Source organism: Heteronotia binoei, chromosome 4 (assembly GCF_032191835.1).
Source record: "Heteronotia binoei isolate CCM8104 ecotype False Entrance Well chromosome 4, APGP_CSIRO_Hbin_v1, whole genome shotgun sequence".
Classification (NCBI taxonomy): Eukaryota; Metazoa; Chordata; class Lepidosauria; order Squamata; family Gekkonidae; genus Heteronotia; species Heteronotia binoei.
In genome coordinates this window covers 15,809,945-15,829,564 of record NC_083226.1, presented here as the reverse complement: position 1 = coordinate 15,829,564, position 19,620 = coordinate 15,809,945, and the positions used below count along the sequence as shown (strand labels likewise).

The 19,620-nt window shown below is 45.8% G+C and overlaps 1 protein-coding gene across 21 annotated transcripts in view; it reads right to left on the bottom strand.

The window, feature by feature from the left end:
• The window catches only part of ADGRL3 (adhesion G protein-coupled receptor L3), an 813,661-nt gene that overhangs the window by 457,973 nt on the left and 336,068 nt on the right, over positions 1-19,620 (bottom strand). For all 21 annotated transcript variants that reach the window (XM_060236824.1, XM_060236827.1, XM_060236810.1 and 18 more), the window contains exon 4: positions 1,688-1,797. In XM_060236824.1, the coding sequence (XP_060092807.1) occupies positions 1,688-1,797 (110 nt within the window). The remainder of the gene's footprint in view (positions 1-1,687; positions 1,798-19,620) is intronic.

Here is a 19,620-nt window from a genome sequence, read left to right as displayed (position 1 = left end):
GAAGAAAATGCCTCCACTAGTGGAATGCATCTGTGGGATCCAACCTATTCTGAAATCCCACCGAGGCTTGACAACACATAAAATAAAATGATAATACCACTCAGCACTTACATGTGTGTAATACGTTGTCAAGTTGCAGCCACCTTATGGAGAGCACACCGGCAAGTGTTTAACCAGAGGTGGTTTGCCACCACCTTCCTTGGCAAAGTCCTTCTTGGTGGTCTCCCAACCAATAACTGAACCTGCCTAGCTACAAAGATCTGATGAGAACAGGTTATATGATATGTAGAACTGTTTAATGTTCTCCTCGACCAGGGCTTTTTTTTTGTAGCAGGAACTCCTTTGCATATTAGGCTACACCCCACTGATGCGGCCAATCCTGCAAGAGCTTACAGTAGGCTCTGTAAGAAGAGCCCTGTAAGCTCTTGGAGGATTGGCCGCATCAGGGGTGTGTGGCCTAATATGCAAAGGAGTTCTTGCTACATATAAAGCCCTGTGACCTCGATACTTTGTGAGAATATAGCCCAAATGGATCTACCTAATTCAGCATTTCTTTCCCACTGCAGCCATCTAGATACTTCCTGGAAGACCATAAACAAAGCCTTAACACAACAGCCATCCTCTGTTATATAACTATTCCCAAAGCAAGGTGTGTTCATTGCTAGAAGTCCCATTTAGCTAATAGCCAATCTTTTTATACCATCTATGCCACTGGCCACTGCCATACCTTCTAGCAACTTATCATGGTTACAAACACTGTATAATTTGGGCATGTATGTAATACAGAAAATAAGCTAAGAGAACAGGAGAGTATCCTAAGCCTTTTTCTCTGCAGTAAAGTGGCCTCCAGCTTTTCCACTTTGGGGATCCATCTTTAAACCCATGTGGTTGCATGCAGCCCACTGGGTTTATACTATGTGACAAGAAGTCATGTGACAAGACAGCCAAACAAGAGGGAGAGAACTAGAGTCATGGTCTCAATGGCATCACCGGAACCCTTGGTGGCAGGCCAGTTCAGCCAGGAACAAGGAAACACAACCCAAACACCAGGAGGTGTTCCACAATGAAGGACAAGTCAAGGGTCAGGGTCATGGAGGAACACTCTTTCACACTGAGATGGTTCTACAGCTCTTCTCAGTGAGAGGCAGGAAGCATGACACCCTTGATTTAACCGTAGTAGAAGGTCCTACTTTAAAAAAAAAAAATCCGAAAAAGGGAGGGGTATTCTGCTGTGGCTTGCAGCTCAGCAAGTGGAGCTTCACAACCTATCATGGGGTCCTAAACCAAGGGTTAAAGCCCACCGTCTCAGTGAACTCCCAACTAAGGGAGATTCAGGTAAGGGATTTCCCGATCGATTTCTCACATTCTTCATTCGCATTCAAACTCTGGGCACTTTCACACCTGCCAAATAATGCAATTTCAATCCACTTCAGGGAACATTGGCAAGTGGATTTTTCCATTTAATACAGTAAAATTCAGTCGCAAAATGCATTGAAAGTGGATTGGAAGTGCACTGCTCAGTGTGTGTGAAAGCACACTCTGCCATACTGCACCATTTCTCAAATACTTACAGGAAAACCGAGTGTTCTTTCAAGCAGAACTATTAAGCACAAGCTCCATCATAACTGAAGCCACAGTTTCAAAAGAAAAAAGCAAAAGTGAGAAAAGCAAAGAATACTATACGTACTGTAAGGGACACATTCATACTGTACTTCCAGGTACTTGTATGTTCCCGGGCAAGGGTCAGGAAAGACGTCTGGGCCAGCGACCACTGCACACTGAGTCCGGTTGCTGCACCTGAAAGTCAAAGGAGAAGCCGAGTCAAAACGGAAACACTGGGAAGAGGAAGAGCAAGACTGTGGATTCAAGTTCAAATAAACACTTGAAGGAAATCGCTTCTGTCTACAGAGCCATGCATCCATATTCAAAGGCTAAAAACCTCCCTCAAGGGCACCGATAAGTCAGAAGGTTAGGCCAACACGAACTTCGAGAAGCAAAAAAATTAACAAGCCGTGCCTCTGGAGGCCAGCATTGTGACCTTCCCACTTTTCTGAGAATGGTGTGACTATTTAAGGAGACTCTCCTTAACCCACAGATCCATCACATGTGTCAAACACATTTTCAAATGAAAAACAAACGCTGTTAAAATGTGATGCCTTGCATTTCAAGGAACACGAGACCACACAAAGCTGCCTTATACTGAATCAGACTATCAGGCCATCAAGGTCAGTATCATCTGCTCAAACTGGCAGAGGCTCTCTGGGGTCTCAGGTAGAGATTTTCCATATCACCTGCTATCTGGTCCTTTTAACTGGAGATGCCGAAGAAGGTGGAGGAGGAGGAGGCGACTGTAGATTTATACCCCGCACTTCTCTCTGAACCAGAGTCTCAGAATGGCTTACAGTCTCCTTTATCTTCTTCCCCCACAACAGACACCCTGTGAGGTGGGTGGGGCTGAGAGAGCTCTGAGAAGCTGCCCTTTCAAGGACAACTCTTGCAAGAGCTATGGCTGACCCAAGGCCATTCCAGCAGCTGCAAGCGGAGGAATGGGGAATCAAACCTAGTTCTCCCAGATAAGAGTTCACGCACTTAACCACTACACCAAATGCAAGGCCCAGTGTGTCCATAAAGCAGCCTTAGGCAGCTGCCTAGGGGTGCGGGCTTGGAGAAGGGCACCGGTTTGGGCCCTCCGTCCCTCAGTTGCCTCCATGGTGAGGGAAATATGCTGTGTGGTGGCGTGTCCCAGGCCTGTGTGCCAGCTGGCCAGTTCCTCCCGCATCTGCGCTCACTTGGGGGTGGTGGGGGTGCCTTGCCAGAAGCGCTGGCACAGCTGAACCCACAGGGCTTTCCTTATGCCAAGCAGGTGCTCTACCACTGAACCATGGCCAGTCCCTCAACACACAAGCCGGGGCCAATTCGCAAAGGTTAGTTCAGGATGCGGGACAAGCTGCAGATATCATGAATATATGAATCTGCAAGTTCAAGATGGGTAGCCGTGTTTGCAGTAGAAAAGAGCAAGAGTCCAGTAGCACCTTAAACATTAACAAAATTTGTGGCTGGGTATAAGCATCTGTGAGTCACTGATCACTTTTTCAGGATCTGAAGAAAAAATGCTATAGGACTCCTGCTCATTTCTTCCTTATACTGAACCTGATAATTGCTCCACAAAATAAGTCCTGCAAAACTGACCCTCAAGCTTTCTACAAAGGCTGACAATAGTATGTTGCGGTATAATGACTTGAACATTCCACAGTCTTAATCAGGGGTGGAATTCTAGCAGGAGTTGTTTTGCATATTAGGCCATACCCCTCTGCTGTAGCCAGTCCTCCAAAAGCTTACAAGACTCTTTTTGAAAGCTCTTGCAGGATTGGCTACATCAGGGCTTGTGGCCTAATATGCAAAGGAGCTTCTGCTAGAATTCCACCCCTGCTCTTAATTCATGACAACACAGTGCTCATAAGACCAAAAATGAAAGCCCTTTGGAGGCTGCACAACACAGAAGTGTGACAGAATCAAGTAAAGACATTTCTGCCTGAAACATTTTGTACCCGTGATTTCCATTCCTCATTTCTGACTCTGGGATTAGTCTCAGCACAAACAGCCCTACCATGAACTCATTTCACTGTGTGGTGGAAATATTTCATGTATACCTGAGGCTACACTGTGTCTGCCTTAATGAGGGATAATTTTGAGTCTGGACTGTAATATTAATTAATTAATTGAGTCTGGACTATAATATTAATTAACTAATGAGAACCACTGCCTAATTATTTTTTTTATTTTACTGAATTACTCATAACGACCAATGCTCCTGTCTTTACTAGGTAAAGACTCAGTATAAAAATATCTGATAAATTTATCAGATAAATTGATGGATTTATCAGGTATTTTTTCAGCTGGTTACTGAGCAGACTACTGATATCTATCTAATCTATCTATCTATCTATCTATCTATCTATCTATCTATCTATCTATCTATCTATCTATCTATCTATCTATCTATCTATCTATCTAAAAATGGGCATCCCCACCAAAAAAATCTCAAAAATATTCAGGAATTTTTGGGACTGACAGATAGCTACAATTAAAGGCCAATTAAAGGGTTCTTAGTCACTCTAAATGCCTTCAGAGTGAACTCTTAGCTTGGAAAAAGCATTTAAGGGACTTCAGAATTCACTTGTGGCTTGCAAAAAGCATTTAAAGGGACCACAATCCCTTTAAATGCCTTTCCCCCTCCACTGGAAACAATGGAGGACAGAGGTGGCTCTGTTGGGCAGTCTGGTTTAGACCAGGCTGTACCAAATACAGCCAGGCCAAATCCAAATACCACACCCATACTGGGATTTGGAAATATCAGGAAATACTAATATTTTTCAGGTTCAGTATACATGAATCTGAAAAAAATACTGTTGTTTTTTTTTTGCACACCTCTACTCCTTACATGAATAACCAATCATGCTAAGGCCCAGAAAGTGTTCATTTAAAAAAAAATGATGGAAGATGTAGGTTACATCATGGCCATCACAGGTAAGAAGCTGAGACAAGAACTATTACCTTGACAAAAATAGTTACAAAGTTCTAGTTTAATCACTAGAAGATCTGCTCCAAATCTATGCGTGTATGTGTGTGTAAAGTACTGTCCAATGTTCCCTCTAAGCTGCAGATTCTTGTGAGCAAAAATTCTACTTTGTGAGCTACTGCATTAAAGTTGTGAGCTACTGCATAAATTACTGTGCTCTGGGGTCATCCTTCCTGATCTAAGACAAAAATGTGTGAGCTGGAGGCTAAAAATCTGTGAGCTAGCTCACCCTAACTCAGCTTAGAGGCAACACTGGCACCTTCCAGTACCTTTTTATGCCACTCTTCCTCTACAGAGCATAATGTGTCATGCAGAGCATAATGTGTCATGCAACCCTTGGGGAAGCTTGGAGACTATTTAAAACTATAATCCTAGAAGCTCAGATAAAATACATACCACAAGTTAGGAAAGGCACAAACAGGTATAAGAAGAGGCCAGCATGGTTAACAAACAAAGTAATGGAAGCTGTAAAAGGTAAGAAGGACTCCTTTAAGCGGTGGAAAACCAGTCCAAGTGAGATTAATAAAAGGGAACACAGGCAGTGGCAAATCAAATGCAAGACTGTGATCAGGCAGGCAAAAAGGGACTATGAGGAGCATATTGCAAAAAACATAAAGACCAACAATAAAAATTTCTTCAAATATATTAGAAGTAGGAAACCAGCCAGGGAAGCAGTGGGGCCCTTGGATGACCATGGGGTAAAAGGATTACTGAAGGAGGATGGGGAAATGGCTGAGAAGCTGAATGCATTTTTTGCCTTCACCGTGGAAAATGAGAAGTGTTTGCCCGCCCCAGAACCACTAATATTGGAAGGGGTGTTGAAAGACCTGAGTCAGATTGAGGTGACAAAAGAGGAGGTCCTACAACTGATAGACAAATTAAAAACTAATAAGTCACCGGGTCCGGATGGCATACATCCGAGAGTTCTGAAAGAACTCAAAGTTGAACTTGTGGATCTTCTAACAAAAATCTGTAATCTTTCATTGAAATCTGCCTCTGTTCCTGAGGACTGGAAGGTAGCAAATGTCACCCGCATCTTTAAAAAGGGTTCCAGAGGAGATCCAGGAAATTACAGGCCAGTCAGTCTGACTTCAATACCGGGAAAGTTGGTAGAAACCATTATCAAGGACAAGAATGAGTAGGCACATTGATGAACACAGGTTATTGAGGAAGACTCAGCATGGGTTCTGTAAGGGAAGATCTTGCCTCACTAACCTGTTACATTTCTTTGAGGGGGTAAACAAACTTGTGGACAAAGGAGACCCGATAGATGTTGTTTACCTTGACTTCCAGAAAGCTTTTGATAAAGTTCCTCATCAAAGGCTCCTTAGAAAGCTTGAGAGTCATGGAGTAAAAGGACAGGTCCTCTTGTGGATCAAAAACCGGCTGAGTAATAGGAAGCAGAGAGTGAGTATAAATGGGCAGTCTTCGCAGTGGAGGACGGTAAGCAGTGGGGTGCCGCAGGGCTCGGTACTGGGTCCCATGCTCTTTAACTTGTTCATAAATGATTTAGAGTTGGGAGTGAGCAGTGAAGTGGCCAAATTTGCGGATGACACTAAATTGTTCAGGGTGGTGAGAACCAGAGAGGATTGTGAGGAACTCCAAAGGGATCTGTTGAGGCTGGGTGAGTGGGCGTCAACATGGCAGATGCGGTTCAATGTGGCCAAGTGCAAAGTAATGCACATTGGGGCCAAGAATCCCAGCTACAAATACAAGTTGATGGGGTGTGAACTGGCAGAGACTGACCAAGAGAGAGATCTTGGGGTTGTGGTAGATAATTCACTGAAAATGTCAAGACAGTGTGCGTTTGCAATAAAAAAGGCCAACGCCATGCTGGGAATTATTAGGAAGGGAATTGAAAACAAGTCAGCCAGTATCATAATGCCCCTGTATAAATCGATGGTGCGGTCTCAATTGGAGTACTGTGTGCAGTTCTGGTCGCCGCACCTCAAAAAGGATATTATAGCATTGGAGAAAGTTCAGAAAAGGGCAACTAGAATGATTAAAGGGCTGGAACACCTTCCCTATGAAGAAAGGTTGAAACGCTTAGGGCTCTTTAGCTTGGAGAAATGTCGACTGAGGGGTGACATGATAGAGGTTTACAAGATAATGCATGGGATGGAGAAAGTAGAGAAAGAAGTACTTTTCTCCCTTTCTCACAATACAAGAACTCGTGGGCATTCGATGAAATTGCTGAGCAGACAGGTTAAAACGGATAAAAGGAAGTACTTCTTCACCCAAAGGGTGATTAACATGTGGAATTCACTGCCACAGGAGGTGGTGGCGGCCACAAGCATGGCCACCTTCAAGAGGGGGTTAGATAAAAATATGGAGCAGAGGTCCATCAGTGGCTATTAGCCACAGTGTGTATGTGTGTGTATATATATATATATATTTGGCCGCTGTGTGACACAGAATGTTGGACTGGATGGGCCATTGGCCTGATCTAACATGGCTTCTCTTATGTTCTTATGTTCTTAAGATTCTCCTTTTCCTGTTTTGATTGTATTTATGGGGGGGAGGGGCTGTGGCTCTGTGGCAGAGTTCTTACTTTGCATATAGAAGGTCGCAGGTTCAAATCCCAGGCCACAACTCCAGTTAAAAGGGATCAGGTAGGAGGCGACACTGAAAGACTTAAACTTGTGACCAATGCTCCCGCTAAGCTGCAGAGTCCTGTGAGCAAAAATTTGACTTTGTGAGCAACTAGCATTAAAGTTGTGAGCTCCTGCATAAATTCTTGTGCTCTGGGGTCATCCTTCCTGAGCTAAGACAAAAATGTGTGAGCTGGAGGCTAAAAATCTGTGAGCCGGCTCACGCTAACTCAGCTTAGAAGGAACGCTGCTTGTGATCCCGCTCAGAGTAGAGAAGACCAACACTCTGCCTTGGCGTAAGGCAGTTTCACATGCTCACTGCACTTCTGGAAAAAAAATTAATTATGAAATTCGTGAGTTTACAAGCTTTAACAAAGTTACGAATAATAAAATAAGAGGAGTGTATACATTTCTAAGAGCAGATGGCATTTCACAGCAAACAGTCCATGCATATTGATTTCATATTTGCTGCTCTGTAAAGTGAATAAATGGAAGCTTTTCTGGAAAAAAAAAAGTTGGTGAATCTATAGTTAACAATGCAACATAATTAACTTCCGTGATTTTATGAATATTGCCTTACAGCACATTAAAAACAGAGTGAGAGTGAACATAACCGTTCCTAGTCTGTTAGGCTCCAGGCCTCGGCCTGCTCACTCCTAAATGGCAGTTGTCCTTCCTGCCTGGCCTCTCAGGAGGAAAGAACAGCGTCTGTCCCCTGAAAGAGCTTTTAAACAATTCCCCTCAGAGCCGACTTGGACGCTGATTGGCCGAAGCCAGCGCCAAGCATTCTGGGGATTGTAGGCTGTCTCTTCCTACTGATACACAGGTTTCACAGGCTCCCTGGGTCCACTAGGCCTCTGTCTCACAACACAGCACAGATCGAGACATGAGTGGTGAAGAACATGCAGTACTTGACAAGAGGGCCTTCGGAGGGGTACAATGCCATAGAAACTATCCATTTTCTCCAGGGGAACTAATTAGGGTTGCCGAGTCCAATTCAAGAAATATCTAGGGACTTTGGGGGTGGAGCCAGGAGACTTTGGGGGTGGAGCCAGACGATATTAGGGGTGGAGCCAAGATCAAGCATAATTGAACTCCAAAGGGAGTTCTGGCCATTATATTTAAAGGGACTGTACACCTTTTCAATTCCTTCGTTTCATAGGAAATAATGAAGGATAGGGGCACCTTATTTTGGGGCTCATAGAATTGGACCCCCTGGTCCAATCTTTTTGAATCTTGGGGGATATTTTGGGGAGAGGTACTAGATGCTATACTGAAAATTTGGTGCCTCTACCCCAAAAAACAGCCCCCCAGAGCCCCAGATACCCGCGGATCAATTCTCCAAGATTTTCTATGGGGATAAATCTCCATAGGGAATAATAAGAGTTCCCAGCAGACACTTCCCTCCCCTCCCCCCGCTTTCTGACGACCCTGAAGCAGGGGGAGGGCCTCTAAACCAGGGGATCCCCTGCCCTCACCTGGGGATTGGCAACCCTAGAACTAATCAATGTCACCTGGATCTGAGAGATCTCCAGTCCCCACATGGAAGTTGGTAACCTTAAGGTGGTCTATTAAGTGTTCAACAATGAGGAGAAAGAAGTCAAAGAGGAGTCATTTAGAACAACCGTCTCCAGGTATGACAATTATTTCAACGCTGTAGCACTCTTCTGCCTCTCCCTCCAAGTCGTGGTTTCTGTTGACACCTATTGTAACAGCTATCTTTTGTGACACCAACAAGCTTGTAATTAGCATTAAGTATCAGAAAGTGATGTCTGCCTCTGTGGAGGGGGGGGGGGGGAGATGTGCTTTATGAAATTTTAACCCAGCTTCTAGTGCTGATTCCTAATGCAACGCATGGGGCTGATTGCTGACCTTCTTCACTAAAGTTAACGCAACCTGTTCTGAGAAGCTTTTCTTAATATCCATTGAGATGATGTCATTGAACAATTTTAACACAGACAACAGAAAATAAAGAGCTAAGTTGGCAGGGGATGTTAAATATATGAGTTTCTTCTCTATAGGAGGTGTCTATTGCGACAATGTTTGATAATAGAGCAGGAATTTTGATACAGGAAAAAGGTTTTTTTTTTTTTTTAAATATATATATTGATCTTCAATTGACCTGATGGTGCTTTGTCTCCTCAGCGATCAGACTGACATTTGTGTGTTCTATTCTCAGCCATGGGCCTATTATGCACGGGTGCTTTCCCTCACTTTCATCATGCATGTCTGTTGGGTTTTCTTTGTCATTCTGCATTGATTTCCCTCCCTTCAGCGCTCAAGTCACTTTCTGGTTGCTGTCTCCCCGGGTTTTCTAAGAGTGCTTTTGCGCCGATTTCTCTCTTCTTTTGCTCCCAAGCTGAAGGTAATGCAAAAGCATAACGATTCCCACAGATGTCCCCCCCTCCCCGTCCTTTTGCTGCTCCCCCAAACATCACTCCCTGCCCGTAGTAAGGTTGTTCAACCCGCTCTGCACCTTCTGCTATTCTCCCCCTCCCCTTCATTGGTGTACACAAACTCTATCTTCCCCTTGCTTAATTTTTTAAACTATTTTTATTTTACAAGCAGCAGGACTCTAGCAATGTGAGATTATTGCTAGTCTTGGATCGCTGAATTAAAAAAAAACAAAACACTGGAGGGAAAGCTTTTAAGGAGCTATGTGAGGTTTAGTCCCCCTTACTGGCAATGACTTGAAAGGGGGATTGGAGAGGAAGCAGATGACAGCATTCCCAGTGGGAGGGGGGAGGATTTCAGTACTGCATGCAAACAAAATAAAGAGGAAAATCATCACGTGGAATGAAATTGACACGCTGTAGAGGGGAAAGGGCTGCTTTGGAGGGTCGACTCCATGGCATTATCCCCTGCTGAAGACCCCTCCCCTTCCTTAGGCTCCACCCCCTAATCTCCAGGAGTTTCACAATCTGAGGCTGGGAAAGCAACGTGTGAAAGCCAAAGGAAGCTGTGTGTGGGCAAAACAATTGCATGCCTGTCCATCAGGGAGCGACAGGGGCAGATTCTTCATAAGACGTGCATGGGCGTATAACGGGAGCAATCCTAAATAGATCTAGCTCAGAAGTGTGCCGCATTTTAGTCAGTCGGACTTACTTCCAGGAAACTGTTTTTCGGCCTGCAGTCGGGATCACTGTAACCCTTAGAGAACACATCATGGTTTAACAAAGGAAATGTACCCGGTAAGAACAAACAGGTGTTTAAACAAGTGATCACAAACTATGATTTGTCTGATTAACCTGGAAGGATTTTGTAGCTCTAAGCTTGACAGTAGAGTGAACAATATGTGACACAATTTTTAATGGCAATATTTACACGGATTAGAAATATTTTTTTAATTACAGCAGAAATTGTGTGGCCGTTCTGTTTTGTTTATAGTATTCTTTGAAAAATGGGTTTTGCTCAGTTAAAACAGTTATTGCCTATTCTATCTCATCTTCAAAACAACCAAAGCAAGAAACACAGTGTCATCAAACACTATTGGAATTCATGCCATTAAAACAAAGAACAGTCAACACAGGCAGAAGCCAAATAAATGACAATGCCAACTCCTAAATAAACAGGAGGGGGGAGGAATGACAGAAGTTCCCGGCCCTTCATAAAGATAGATATTAGAACATGCTGTGGGGAAGTAAGGTCTGTGGCACATTTGTAGAGCATCTGCTTGGCACGCAAAAGTTCCTGGGTTCCATCCCTGGCATCTCTAATTTCAAGACTTAGACAGGAAGGGATGTGAAAGACCTCTGCTGCAACCTTGGAGAGCCACTACTAGGGTCCTGCAACTGGCAGGGGATGGAGGGACTTATTTGGAGAAAGAGAAAAGCCAGGCCTTCTCACCAACAGTGCACAGGAAATGATATCATTACATGCTGCCTCCCAGGATACTCTCTGGTATTTGGGGGAAAACTCTACTGTAAAAATGACTTCTGCCATAGAGTTTTTGCCCAAACACCAGAGTGTCACCTGGGTGTCATCAGTGTTATGACATTACTTCCTGTGTAACACTAACAATGAGGCCTGGGCCTTTCACTTTCTCCAAATAAATCCCCTTGCTGGCCAGCTGACTGACGGCTGGGGGGTGCAGCCTGGCATTGTGGGACCCCCCCCCCCCCTGCACCAGGGGGGTCTGGCAACTCTAGTCATCGCCAATCTGTGTAGATAATAATGATCTTGGTAAACTGAAGGTCTCATTCAGTATAACGCAGCTTCATGTACAGAGCTGTTTCTGAGGGAAGGGGGAAAAAAAAGACGTGATCTCTGGAGTTAAAACTCTTTCAGCACTCACTGCTCTGTATCATCTTGGCCATGACTCTAGAAAGCAGGGTGGATTAAATTGAATCACGGTCATTTAAATAATAACTAAAGCCACCTAGCAAAAAGGCCACTTTAATTATTGATTTAAATCCATTATTTTCCCATTTATTATTTAGACACTTCCTAAATAAAACTGCATACTAATTGGCTGTTTTAAGTATAGCAAAAATATTGATTTAAAACTGAACGGAACCTTTATACAACCTCAGACAGTATGCAGTAAGTTTTCTTAATACTGAGGGGAACCAGACTAAATTCAGCAGAATAGCACTTTCTTGTATCCAGTTAGGGTTGTCTGAGTTAGAACTGATCTTCAGATCATCCCCCTTGGAGAAAATGGCTGTATTGGAGGCTGGACTCTATGGCATTATCCCCCATTGAAGTCTTTCTTCTCCTCAAACCCTGCTCTCCCCCCCCCCCCGCCCCATCTCCAACCATTTCCCAGTCTATAGTCAGCAACTCTAATACCAATTGCAGCCCAATGATCTCCCCAAAATACTGCCCCTGGGGGACAGACAAACCTAAGTATTTACATCAGATAGGTCTACAATAGGAAGGGTTAGGCTTCCCAACCCTCCCGCCCTGGCAGGGGACCCCCATTTTTCCAGCCTCTTCCCCCGCTCCCCCCAAAAAACGGAAGCGGGGGAGGGGGGAAAACGGCGCCAAGGAGCGGGCGACGTCGCTGCGCAGCTGCCGCCTCTTCTCCGTAGCTGCTCCTCCGAGATGGACTCAGTCTGAGGAGCAGCTACGGAGAAGCGTGGCGAGCCCCGAATCTGGGTCCTTCTAGGACCCCGAGCAGCAACGCTGGAGGAGCAAGGGGGGCGCGCTTTGCTTCTCCGCCTGGCCCCTCTGCTGGGCCTATGGCTGCGCGTGCGGCAAGGGGCATGCTGGGCCGGCCTCGCGGAGGGGGCCTTACCGGACCAAAGGAGAAGCTTGTCGTGCGCCTCGGCCTGGGAGTCGTCGGCCAAGAGGGTGGAGGTGGCGGCATAGGGCAGCGGTGAGCCCAGGCAGGCGCTCCGGCGGAGGGCTTCGCAGGGTGCGGCGTGCTTGCAGCGCCGCTCCACTGCGTGGCTCCCGTTGGCCGCCCCCTGCGCCAGCCCCCCGGGCCCGAGCAGCAGCCGCCACCAGCCCCCCATCCCACCCGCCTAGGGGGCCTCCGACGCCGCCTCCAGCCCGGCCCCCCCAGGGCTCGCCATCGCCAGCAGGGAAAAGTGGAGCGTAAAAAGTTTTGCGTAAAGTTGGGCAGGGGCACGCCGCGCCTCTCCCTCGCCCGTGCCTCCTTTGTTGCCGAGCACGGCAGGCAAGCAGGCAGGGGGCGAAGGAAGGAGGGAGCGCGCCTTGGCCCGGAGCCCCGGAAAGTTGCTCGGGCCAGAGGAGGAGCCCGTCCGGGAACCGCCCTCTCCAAAAAACACCCCCACCTTCTCCAAGCCACGGGCCCAGGGGGCGGGAGCACTCAGCCCCAAAGGCTTAAGGAAGAGAGGGAAGGAGAAAGGAGAGAGGGGCCAGCGCGGGGAAAGGGGTGAGCCCCACCCCTTTCCCCGAGGCGTGCAAGAGATCCGACCCTCTTTCTCTGCCTCTCGCTCTCTCTCCTGCGCAGGAATGTTTGCTCGCTGGGGGAGAGGGAGAGGACCCGATCCGGAGTTGCAGTTGCAGCTGGAGTAGGGTTGCCAACCCCCAGGTGGGAGCAGGGGATCCCCCGGTTTGGAGGCCCTCCCCCCCTTCAGGGTCATCACAGCCTTGATCTTGGCTCCACCCCTAATGTCTCCTGGCTCCACCCCCAAAGTCTCCTGGCTCCACCCCCAAAGTCCCCAGATATTTCTTGAATTGGACTTGGCAACCTTAGGAAGGGTGAATCAGTGGAAGCTGCCAGTTTAGTCTAGATTTAACCTAACACTGTCAATAATTTAGAAAAATTATATACAATATCATCATAACAAACCTGTGAGGTAGTGTCATGATCCTAGGCCTAGTGAGGCCTACAGGCTCCAGAGAAGCCTGTGTAGGAGTAGCTACAGGGACTACATCTCCCAGGATCCCTTCTTTCCCTCTGATTGGGTGGGCAGCAGTTTTGGAGGGAAAACTGGCCCTGAGGGGTGGGACCTGGGAGGAAAAAATAAAAAGGCCAAGCTATAGAGAGGGTTGTGCTCTCTGGAAAGGGCTAAGCTGAAGGCAGGTTGCAGCCAGAAAGGGATCCCTCATTCAAGGAGGGTGGGTTGGTTTGAAGTTAGTTGTGTCACGGTTTTTATGTCTTTATATCAACCTTTACTGGTTCTATATTCACTGTGGCACTAAAAAAGTTTTACAATCCACTCATTGTTTTTTAGCACTTAATAATAAACCTGTTATTTTTAAACTGCCTGGGTCCTCAGGTCTCTTCAGTCAAAGATACAAGTTTTTGCTAATAAGAAGATGGGTTGGGTGGGAGCTCTGGACCCTCCCATACAGACTCTTACCAGAGTGGTGGCAGCCAGTAGAAGGCCCTTCCTGGTCCCCTGCTGAGTGAGGACTTGAACCTGGTTCTCCGATTTCCTAGTTTGACACTATACCAGAGGTCCCCAACTGATAGCAACCAGGCCGCACCTGCCCCTTTCGTCCACCTGGGACCTGGGCGGACAAAAGAGGTGGTGCGGCCTCACTCCAAAGCTGCCACCCCTAGCAGGGGAGCCAGCCTCGGAGCAAGGCAGAGTAGCCCCGCTGCTCCATTCGCCCACCCAGGACCCAGGCAGATGAAAGACTCCGAAGTTGTCTCTCCTTGCAGGGGAGGCAGCCTCAGAGCGAGGCCACGCCACCTCTTTCATCCACCTGGGTCCCGGGCGGGCAGAAGAGGCAGCATGCCAAAGACCTTCCCCTACCCCTCATTTTAAGACCCCCCCACATCATCTGCAGGTCTTTAAATGGGAGGGGGAGGCAGATCGACTTCTTATGCCCTTCACCAGCGAGCAGGAAGGCAGCAGAGGCAGCCCCAAGCTCTCCCCCCATTTACAGACCTTCATGGGGGAGCAGGGGCATGGACAGGGGCCAGCCAAAACCCCAGCACTGCCTCCTCCCCCCCCCCCCGGTCACTGGAAAAAATTGTTTTCCAGGAAACCGGTCCCTGATGCCAAAAAGGCGGTGCTATACCACACTGGCTTTCTTCTGCAACCGGCTGCCATGATAGGTTTTATAGACAGGTACCAGATGAAGGCAGCACAAAAAAGTGCCCTATGGTCTGCTTTGAACTTATAAATGACAAAATAATAGCAGAAGGGGCCATAATAACAGTTCAGAATTTAGATGAATAAGTAACAGTTGGTTTAGGTCAAGAGGTTTCCCTAGTATCTGACTGATTTCCCAGTTTTAAAAACTTTTCAACGTTTTAAGTTTTATTCTCTTTTCTTCTCGTTGCCCTATTTTGCTTTAATTATTCTATTTTGTTTGCTGAGATTAATTTGTGTGGATTAATTTATTAATTTCAGTCCTGGCAGTTTATACATGAATGGTGATGATGTCCTACTAAGTGATATACGGCCAATTTAGCACAGTCTATTCCCTATAAGGGTTTAGTTAATGTTTGGAAGCCTCATTCTGTTATACCTTTGGCCTGAAATATATTGCCAAACAGATCCAGCTGAGTACAGATTTTGAGTAGACCACGTTAAATATAATTGTCTTGATAGCCTGGAGAGGAGGCAGCTGAGAGGTGATACGATCACCATCTTCAAATACTTGAAGGGCTGTCATATAGAGGATGGTGTGGAATTGTTTTCTGTGGCCCCGGAAGGTAAGAACATAAGAGAAGCCATGTTGGATCAGGCCAATGGCCCATCCAGTCCAACACTCTGTGTCACACAGTGGCCAAAATTTTTATATACACACACACACACACACACACACACATTGTGGTGGCTAATAGCCACTGATGGACCTCTGCTCCATATTTTTATCTAACCCCCTCTTGAAGCTGGGTATGCTTGTAGCTGCTACCACCTCCTGTGGCAGTGAATTCCACATGTTAATCACCAGAATCACAGGTAGGACCAGAACCAATGGGTTGAAATTAAATCAGAAGAGTTTCCGGCTCAACATTAGGAAGAACTTCCTGACCATTAGAGCGATTCCTCAGTGGAACAGGCTTCCTCGGGAGGTGGTGGGTTCTCGTTCCTTGGAGGTTTTTAAACAGAGGCTAGATGGCCATCTGACAGCAATGAAGATCTTGTGAATTTAGAGGGAGGTGTTTGTGAGTTTCCTGCATTGTGCAGGGGGTTGGACTAGATGAACCTAGAGGTCCCTTCAACTCTATGAGTCTATGATTTTTTTTTATAACCCGTGGCACAGACTGGTAAAGCTGCAGTACTGCAGTCTCAGCTCTCTGCTCACAACCTAAGTTCAATCCCGGAGGAAGCTGGGTTCAGGTAGCCGGCTCAAGGTTGACTCAGCCTTCCATCCTTCCGAGGTCGGTCAAATGAGTACCCAGCTTGCTGGTGGGAAAGTGTAGATGACTGGGGAAGACAATGGCAAACCACCCTGTAAAAAAGCATGCAGTGAAAACGTCACGATGTGACGTCACCCCAGAGTCGGAAATGACTGGTGCTTGCACAAGGGACTACCTTTACTCTTTATTTTATAACCTTATGTTAACTTAATAATTGGAAAGTTTGAAGTAACAACATATGAATTAGATTGTATAGATTGATTAGTTCTATGTACTGTAACTGTTTCCTTGTCTATTAAAGATATATATAGAGTGACTGCGGGGAGAAAAAGTGCTGTATGGTTTTCAGCATTCCTTTCTCGTTTAATTTGTTCCTGCTGCTTCACCATATAAATTTATTACCTTTCCCTATCCCACCAGAAAGTTAACAACTAGAGGCAAGGGCGAGAGGTAATTATCGGGCAGATCATGGTTACCCTTGATACTGAAACTTCACCTTCTTTGATTAACATTTATAACTGGAGTTCGGAACTTATTGCAGAGATCAAGTAGTTCTTAAGCATAGAGTGGGAGTAAAGGGTCACAAGGGTGGATTGGTAGATGACCTCGTGTGTGTGTGTGTGTGTGAATTGCCAGTCCCTGCTCCCCAGAACCAAAACCATGATAAAAGTGCAGGAGACAATGGGTTGTGTGAGGACTGATCAAGTTTTCCCACAGTTCCCTCATTACAAATAAAAGCAGCCTTTCATATACTCATTAGTTGTGTTCATTTTAATAGAGCCTATCTTAGTGACAGACTTCACATTTCTGGGATCCAAGATCACTGCAGATGGTGACTGCAGCCATGAAATTAAAAGACATTTGCTGCTTGAGAGGACAGCTATGGCGAACCTGGGCAGTATAATAAAAAGTAGAGACATCAACCTGCCAACAAAAGTCTGTATAGTCAAAGTGATGGTATTCCCAGTAGTAATGTGTGGCCGTGAGACCTGGACCATAAGGAAGGCCAAGCGCAGAAGAATAGATGCTTTTGAGATGTGGTGCTGGAGAAGACTCTTGAGAGTCCCTTGGACTGCAAGAAGATCAAATCCTAAGGGGAATCAACCCTGACTGTTCCCTGGAAGGTCAGATGCTGAAGCTGAAGCTCAAATACTTTGGCCACCAAATGAGAAGGGAGCACTCACTGGAGAAGACCCTGATGCTAGGAAAGACAGAAGGCAAAAGAAGGGGGGGGCGGCAAAAGATGAGATGGCTGGACAGTGTTACTGATGTAACAAACACAAATTTAAGCAGACTTCGGAGGATGGTGGAAGACAGGAGGGCCTGGCGTCACTTTGTCCATGGGGTCGCAAAGAGTCGGACTCGACTGTGCGACTCAACAACAACAAATCTTTGCAGTAGTAATGTATGGCTGTAAGAGTTGCTCTATAAGGAAGGCCGAGCGCAGAAGAATAGATGCTTTCGAGCTGTGGTGCTGGAGAAGACTCTTGAGAGTCCCTTGGACTGCAAGAAGATCAAATCAGTCAGTCCTAAGGGAAATCAACCCTGACTATTCCCTGGAAGGTCAGATGCTGAAGCTGAAGCTCAAATACTTTGGCCACCAAATGAGAAGGGAGCACTCACTGGAGAAGATCCTGATGCTGGGAAAGACAGGAGGCAAAAGAAGAACAGGACGGCAGAAGATGAGATGGCTGGACAGTGTTACTGATGTAACTAACACAAACTTGAGCAGACTTTGAAGGATGGTGGAAGATAGGAGGGCCTGGTGTGACTTGGTCCATGGGGTTGCAAAGAGCTGGACTCGACTGTGCGACTGAACAACAATCTTTGCATTGAGTTTAGATTCCACGTCAAATTCAGTTATTTTTAAAGAGAAACAAGTTCATTTTTTTAAAAAAATCTGACTTACATTTTTTTTAAAATCATTGATAAGAACATCAGACGAGCCATGGTGGACCATCAATGCCAATATTTTCTTCACACAGTGGCCAACCAACAACCTCTAGGAAGCCCATAAGGAGGATGAGAGCAACAGCACCTTCCTCCCTGTGCTCCCCAGCAACTGATACAAAGAGGAAGACTGCCTCTGGTACTAGAGCGAGTCAACTTCCATCATGACTAGTAGCCAGCTGTAGCCCTGTCCTCCATGAATCTGCCCACTTCTCTTTTGAAGCCTTACAAGTTGACGGCCTTCACCACATGCTGTAGCAGCCAGCCCTATAATTGAACTAAGCAGTAGTCAAGTGCACCTTTAAGACCAACTAAGTTTTATTCAGAATGTATGTTATTACATATACTAACCCCTCGTCCACTATATTTTAATGTATTCTTTTTTTCTAATGGCAAACTAGAATGATGTTTAAATTTCTTGAGAAACTAATATCCTCTATTTAAACCCAGAACTAACAACAAACTCTTATTTAGGCACTTTACACCTATGCCATTGATCTGCGTTTTATTACCCTCCATTGTTGCTTCAGCCCAGTTAACAACACTAACAAAAAAAACACAGAGCCCAATTTGTGATTCTTTTAAACTGCTAAAAACATTTCCATGACTCTACATACCAGCTCACTGCCCACTTTCTCAATATTTAGGACTGCTTGCCATTCCATTTTTGTCTGATGAAGCCTGCTTAGAGCACACGAAAGCTTACATTCTGAATAAAACTTAGTTGGTCTTAAAGGTACAACTCGACTACTGCTTTGTTCTGTTGCTTCAGACCAACATGGCTGCTCACTTGGATCCATAACTGAACTATATGCTGTGTGAAGAAGTACTGTCCTCACGTCTGTCCTGAATCTCCTACCCTTCAGCTTCCGTGAATGATCCCGGATTCTAGTACTTTGTTTGAAAAACAAAAAAATTTAGAGGGAACAAAAGAGTGATAAAGTCTTTCAGGAGCAAGGATTTTTTCCTGCTTAAAGCAACATTTTCAAACAACTTCTGTGCAATGGCAGCATTCACCATGGTGCCGGCAAGGTAGCCCCCCGCCCATTCACAATTTACTGGCTTGCTTGGATTACGCATGTCCCAGGATCATGACAGGCAAGTCAATCATCATTTAATATCAACATTAGCGCATATGTGCCTGTGCAGTTGAAAGCATTCATCCATCAGTGGCATTCACTGTGTTGACAACAAGCTCTGAACTGACTGGATTGAACTACAATTCCCAGGTGGCAGCGGGAGAGCACATCGCTTCCACTAACGCAAGCAAGGATGCTTGACACAATGGCTAGACTGACACATCAAAGAGACAAGTTGTGCAGCTTCTCCCCACCCCAACACCACTGACACAAGTGATAAAATCACTTCTGAGATTGTTCTTCCTGTTGGGCTTGCTGAGTGAACCCACAGCGGGGAAGGCGATAGCCATGTCGAAGTATCTGGACCTGTTATATTCGTGTTAGCCACAAAACCTGCAAAGAACATTTTCAGTCTCTACCACTGGACCCTGGCTCAACCAGGCAAACCAGAAAGGCTAGAATCAAGAAACAACGCCCCCCCCCCCAATTGAATGGGATAGAACAAGCTTCTTTAAAATAAGATTTTTTAAAAATACATAACAACAATAATAGATGAGGGGTAAGGACAGGAAATGTAGAATGTTTTCCATCCAATTCTGGATGTTCCAAGAAACGCCTATTTTTTCACGTTTTAAGACGACTTCTCGCAGCTGGTGAACCGATTGTGATCCAAACAGAAGGGTTACT